Source organism: Drosophila takahashii, chromosome 2R (genome assembly GCF_030179915.1).
Source record: "Drosophila takahashii strain IR98-3 E-12201 chromosome 2R, DtakHiC1v2, whole genome shotgun sequence".
In the NCBI taxonomy this organism is placed as follows: domain Eukaryota; kingdom Metazoa; phylum Arthropoda; class Insecta; order Diptera; family Drosophilidae; genus Drosophila; species Drosophila takahashii.
The window spans coordinates 20,116,228-20,122,521 of NC_091679.1; the positions used below are offsets into that span (position 1 = coordinate 20,116,228).

Genomic DNA, 6,294 nt, shown 5'->3' on the forward strand with positions numbered 1-6,294 from the left:
TTTCCGAACGAATGGCTTCAGTACTATCACTGAAACTTCATGGAACTTCTCTACGGATCGAGGGCATTGGAGGCAATCCAAAAACCAGTAGAGCAAGAGCAAACGTTCAAATAAAATCAATGCATAACGCCTTCACACAAGAAGTTGAAGCCTTTGTCCTACCACACATAATAGCTGATCAACCGGCGCATCAGTTAAATTCGGCAAGCCTACAAAGCAACATAGCTCTAGCCGATCCAAATTTCGATAAGCCAGGAAAGATTGACATGCTTATCGGAGCAGAGCACTACTATTCATTGCTGCTGCCAAACCAGTCTGTACTAAAGACAGGAGGGCCAGTTCTTCAGAATACAAAACTTGGATGGATCATTGCCGGACGGATCTCCTCGGATCACGATTCAGCGGCGGTTTGTGCCGCCGCAGCTACAGACGAAGAAGTTTACACACTATTGGAACGATTCTGGACTCTAGAAAATCTTGAAACCGAGGAATGGCATCGATCACCAGAAGAGGCTCATTGCGAAATGCACTTCGTAGGAAACTTGGGAGTGGCAAAGGATGGCACATTTGTTGTGAAACTCCCATTTTTTGAACAACTTCAGCCCTGGGGGCATCACAGAAAACAGCCACGAATAGATTTCTGGCTCTAGAAAGAAGAACGTCACCTGAAGTCTGGAAAGGCTACGTGGACTTTATGGATGAATACGAAGCACTCGGACACATGAAACAAGTGCATCAAACAGATATACCCGCTAATCAGTACTTCATTCCACACCACTGTGTGCTAAGGCCGGAAAGCAGTACAACAAAGTTGAGGGTAGTATTCGACGCTTCTTGCAAAACCACCAGCAACAAGTCTTTGAACGACATACTCTATGCTGGACCCACGGTGCAAAGCGAGCTATTTGCAATTCAATTACGCTTCCGCACTCATAAATACGTGTTTACAGCGGACATAGAGAAAATGTATCGGCAGGTGTGGATACACCCTGACGATCAATATCATCAACTAATCGTCTGGATAATGAATCCATCAGATGATCTTAAATATTATCGGCTCAAAACCGTAACATACGGTACAACGTCAGCCCCATTCCTAGCAACGAAATGCTTAGATTATTTGTCCGAGAAGGCAAAGGATCAATTCCCGCTTGGATCGTCTGCTCTAAAGCACGATTTCTACGTAGATGACTGTCTCACTGGAGAAAACAGCGTTGCGGAAGCAGTCCAAATTCAAAAGGAATTAAATAAAATACTGTTACCATCCGGTTTCAAGCTCCGAAAATGGTGCTCCAATAATGGGCAAATTCTAACAGACGTTCCCGAAGCAGACACCATCAAAACCGTCAAGCTAGACGAAACATTGAAACACTACAGTGCCAAGACGTTGGGTTTGGTATGGATGCCACAAAGGGATCAACTGTGTGGGCGATCCCAGAAAAGCGAGGCGTCAATCATCACCAAACGCGTGGTAAGTTCCAAGTCAGCACAAATTTTTGACCCACTTGGACTATTTGCCCCCGTGGTAGTAAAGGCAAAAATATTTATGCAAACGCCTTGGGCGCTGAACCTGAGTTGGGACGATGAGCTCCCTCAAGAACTTCAAAATGATTGGAAGAACTATCGATCGGATCTCCAAGCATTAAACAGTGTGCAAATTCCTAGGCACATCTATAATGGAAAGGTTCCAGTCCATCAAGAAGTACACACATTTGTGGATGCATCAGAGCGTGCGTACGGAGCAGCAGTGTATATAAGAGCTACCTACAAAAACAATCAAATTTCGGTACGACTTCTTTGCTCCAAGTCACGAGTGGCTCCATCCGCGAAAGAAACTTTGCCCCGCCTTGAACTATGTGCTGCGCTGTTGGGCGCGGAACTAACACACAGAGTAGGAAAGGATTTGCGATTACCGATCGAGAGGGCTTCTGGATACTTTTGGACTGACTCAACTGTAGTTTTGTCCTGGATAAACGCATCGTCGGCCGCATACCACACGTTCGTCTCGAATCGGATAGCAAAAATCCAAGCTGTCTCAGATCCATCTCAATGGCGACACGTGTCCTCGGCAAACAATCCAGCAGATGTGCTATCAAGAGGAATTGCAGCCAGCAAATTATCAGAACATACCCTCTGGCTGTATGGACCACTTTTTCTACACGGTTCAAGTGACAAATGGATCAAGATGCCCATAATCGGTCTAAGTGATCTTGAACGGCGAACAAAACAAGTGAGTCTTCCAGCATGTCAGGATCAGACAGGGGAAGAACTCTATAACTGCAAGCATAGCAATAGTTTTTGAAAGCTACAAAGAATTGTGGCATATATGATGCGTTTCTGTTACAAAAGAAACAGATCAAGTACAACCACCCTATGCATTGGTGAACTAACTCACGCTCGTACCATCATACTGCGCACCATTCAGAAAATTGACTTCGCATGTGAGTACAAGCAACTTGTTGCCCACAAGGCCGTGGACAAAAAGAGCGCTCTCGTCTCTCTATTCCCCATGATCGGCAAGGATAGCCTCATCAGAGTCGGAGGGAAATTAGAAGAATCAATTTGGATTCACCATAAACTCCGTGGAAAGAGACCAGACAAGGCGTATACTGCAGTTTTCTGCTGTTTCGCTACGAAGGCAGTACATCTAGAGTTGGTAAGCGACCTAACAACAGATGCATTCTTAGGTGCTCTTCGACGGTTCTTGAGTCGATGTGGAAGGTGTCAGACCATCCATTGCGATAATGCAACCAACTTCGTCGGCGCCAACAATAAACTAAAGGCCTTAGAAGAAGCGATCTTCACGGATAAGGCACAAGCCCAGATCATCCACCATTGCAATCAGAGACAAGTGGATTTTAAGTTCATACCGCCCCGAGCTCCATCGTTCGGCGGGCTGTGGGAGGCTGCAGTAAAATCTGCGAAACGGTTACTAGTATCAGTCACAGCCACCGCATCATTGACGTTTGAGGAGCTTAACACTGTAATAGTGGAAGTCGAAGCAATTCTTAATTCTCGACCTATTACACCCATGTCGTCTGATCCTACGGATGTGTCTGCATTAACCCCAGGCCATTTTCTGATTGGTGAGCCTCTAACGGCCCCACCCGATGTAAATCTCTCCCCAAACAACAAAACATTGGTAAAAAGATGGGAATTAGTGTCCAGACTTAAGCACCCATTCTGGAAGCAGTGGTCAATGGAATACCTTCAAGAGCTTCAAATGCGCAACAAATGGAAGACCATGTCGCAGAACGTCAAAGAAGGGCTACTTGTATTAATAAAAGAAGATAACCTGCCGGTGATGAGTTGGCCGATGGGAAAAATAGTAAAGACATATCCTGGCAGAGATAATTACGTACGTGTAGTAGACGTAAAAACTGCGTCTCGCGTCTCGCTCACACGGCTTGCCCCGCTTCTTAAAGAAGAAGTATCGACAAAGCGGTCTAACATTTCCATCGAAGGAGCAATAGTTTCAGAAGAGATCAATCAGCCCGGAATATTCTATGAACGACTCGGCACTGCAAGAACGGCAGCTTCGGAATGGACCATCATTGCGTATTATGATTTGAAACCGTATTGGTGCGATATGAACATATTGTCCACTGGGATTAAGGAACTCAGGCACAAGTGTTCTGAGCTCCATAACGAAAACTCATGCAACTCGATAGTTACGCATTTTCAACATGTATATGAAGAGCTACAAGAAGGAAGTTATCTGATCAACCATTCCCGACAGCGAAGATCACCACTCGATGTAGCAGGTACCGTGGCTAACTCACTATTTGGTGTACTTGACGCCAGGTATGCAGTCGACATGGCCAAGGTTATCAATGAGGTGAAATCCAAAGAAGATGTGCTGATGATGCTGCTTAAGAATCAGACGTCGATCTTGGATTCTACTATAAACATAGTCAGGAAAAGCAAGTCATCCACTGATAACCGCATCAGAAATTTGGAGCGGCAACTTGCAACCATCAACAAGGAACGAGGCAGATATCAAGGCGACCTCTTACAGCAAGCATTTGTGATCTTAACTGCCCAGCTAACGCTGTTGGCTACTGGAATGCAGCGGATGCAAGCGGAAATTGCCAGCGTTTTTACCGACGTTCGTCATCGAACCATCAGTCCTATGCTGATAACTCCTAAGCAGCTAAGAGACCAATTAGACAAAATTCGGGATCATCTACTTCCGGATCAGATGTTGCCGGTCTCGTCGGAAAATGTAATGGAACTCTATAAAATCATGCGCGCCGAGGGAACTACAACTACAGATCATGTTATATTCAAAATGACAGTGCCTCTGGTATCAACAGCACAGCAGGAAGTCTTCAGCATCATCCCCATCCCAACGTGGCACTCAGGAGGCTGGAATCGTTTTGACATTAAGACACCTATCATCGCTGTAAATTCCCATAGAGATCAATTCATCGGTCTTACTGAGGGTGAGTTCGAGCAATGTCTAGTAGTATCCAACAACGAACACATTTGCTTTAACCATTAAGCCGCATTCAACGCTGAAAATCGATGTGCATTTCAGCTATTCAACAACAAATCTGAAACACTCTGTGAGATTATTAAATCGAAAGCAGACTTGATTTGGTTAAGAACGCATCAACGAAACAGATGGACCCACAACCAAATAGAACTTCAAGCTGTATGCAAGGGCGTGCCATCCACCATTCACCTTAATGGATCGGGTTTATTATCTCTGTCCTCAGGCTGCACCGCACGAAACGTGAACATCAGCATTAGCGCATTCAGCACGATGATCACCGAATCACATTAAGCGTACATTCGTTTTGGCAATATAACAACGCCCGATGTGGAAGATACATCAGAGTCAGCTCGAGAGACTGCAACCCAACCATCTGAATCAGACGAACTGGATCGTCTACAACAAAGGCTGGCTAAGCTAAAGGATACAGCATGGTCAAATCAATTTACCACTGTGCAGCATCATCAAGTAGCCACGTATGCTGCGTTAGCAATATCAATAATATTGATCATTGCATATAGTCTCAGAAGGCGATTCGTCAACTGGAAGCCACGACAGCCAACCTGCACCAACCAAGAGAACGACGAGCAGCCATCACCTGAACCTACCCCACGAAGTTTTGCGTTCAGCATTAGCGATGGTTGAACACTTGTTCAACGGCCGGGAGAATGTTCAGTCGCAGCAATAGTTATAAGTCAGCGCTCTGAAGTATCATATATCGGGTCAAGCCGTCAGCAATATTATCAATGACCCACTTACTGGCACAAGCTTATTCTGCTGAATTGTAACTATCCGGGCTCGCATAATGCATAATAACCGACACTTTGCTTTATACCTATTCTGTTAACCTATGCACTTTTTACCTATAAATACCGTTAAGTTTATACAATAAAATCAGTAACAATTTTGACTCCTACAATCAAGTTTTACTCATTTTGCATTCAACAGAGGCTGTCGCTCTAGTCTTCAGATCCTCATATGCAATCCTTAGTCCAACTGGTTCAAGTTCTAGTTGCGACGACTTTAGGCAGACAGTTTATGTACTGTATGCCAGGCACCTAAGCCATTCAATAAACAATAATTATTATTTTATAATTTTTATACCCTTGCAGAGGGTATTATGATTTCAGTCAGAAGCTTGCAACGCAGTGAAGGAGACGTTTCCGACCCCATAAAGTATATATATTCTTGATCAGCATCACAAGACGAGTCGATCTAGCCATGTCCGTCTGTCCGTCTGTCCGTCCGTCTGTCCGTCTGTCTGTTTCTACGCAAACTAGTCTCTCAGTTTTTGAGCTATCGGGACAAAACTTTCGCAAAAGTCTTCTTTCTATTGCAGGTAGTATATATGTCGGAGCCGACCGGATCGGACAACTATATCTTATAGCTCCCATAGGAAGAATCGGAAAAAAAAACTTTAAAAAATTCTAGCTTCGGTGTTTTTTGAAATATTACCTTCTACTTTTGGGGATGTTATTTTTTAAATATTTCTGAATTTCGAATTAATTATTTAAAAAATCGGACTACTATATCATATAGCTGCCATAGGATGGATCGGAAAATTAATGGAAAAGTAATAGGAAATAAATTCTAGCTTCTTTGGTTTTTATTGTATTATCTTCTACTCTAGGATATGACTCTTTTTAAATATTTCCGAATTTAAATTTAAATTTTATCAAAATCGGACGACTATATCATATAGCTGCCATAGGAACGATCGGAAAATTAATGAGAAATATTTGAAAATTGAACATTTTTGCGATTTGTTAATTAATAGGAATGATCTGCAAGGGTAT

At 43.5% G+C, this 6,294-nt stretch overlaps 2 protein-coding genes across 5 annotated transcripts in view; one reads left to right on the plus strand and one right to left on the minus strand.

Moving 5' to 3' along the window:
• The window catches only part of ZnT41F (Zinc transporter 41F), an 83,627-nt gene that overhangs the window by 66,727 nt on the left and 10,606 nt on the right, over nt 1-6,294 (minus strand). The window lies entirely within an intron of this gene.
• Nucleotides 1,081-5,629, plus strand: LOC138912626 (uncharacterized). Its single transcript, XM_070213796.1, has 2 exons — nt 1,081-4,445; nt 4,541-5,629. The coding sequence occupies exons 1-2, from the start codon at nt 2,327-2,329 to the stop codon at nt 4,558-4,560; spliced, it is 2,139 nt and encodes a 712-aa protein (XP_070069897.1). The 5' UTR covers nt 1,081-2,326; the 3' UTR covers nt 4,561-5,629.

Bases quoted from the DNA above. Each gene is read 5' to 3' on its own strand.
- LOC138912626 (XM_070213796.1), top strand. From the start codon at position 2,327: ATGATGCGTTTCTGTTACAAAAGAAACAGATCAAGTACAACCACCCTA. The intron at 4,446-4,540 runs GTGAGTTCGAGC...TGTGCATTTCAG, and splicing joins ATTCATCGGTCTTACTGAGG to CTATTCAACAACAAATCTGA.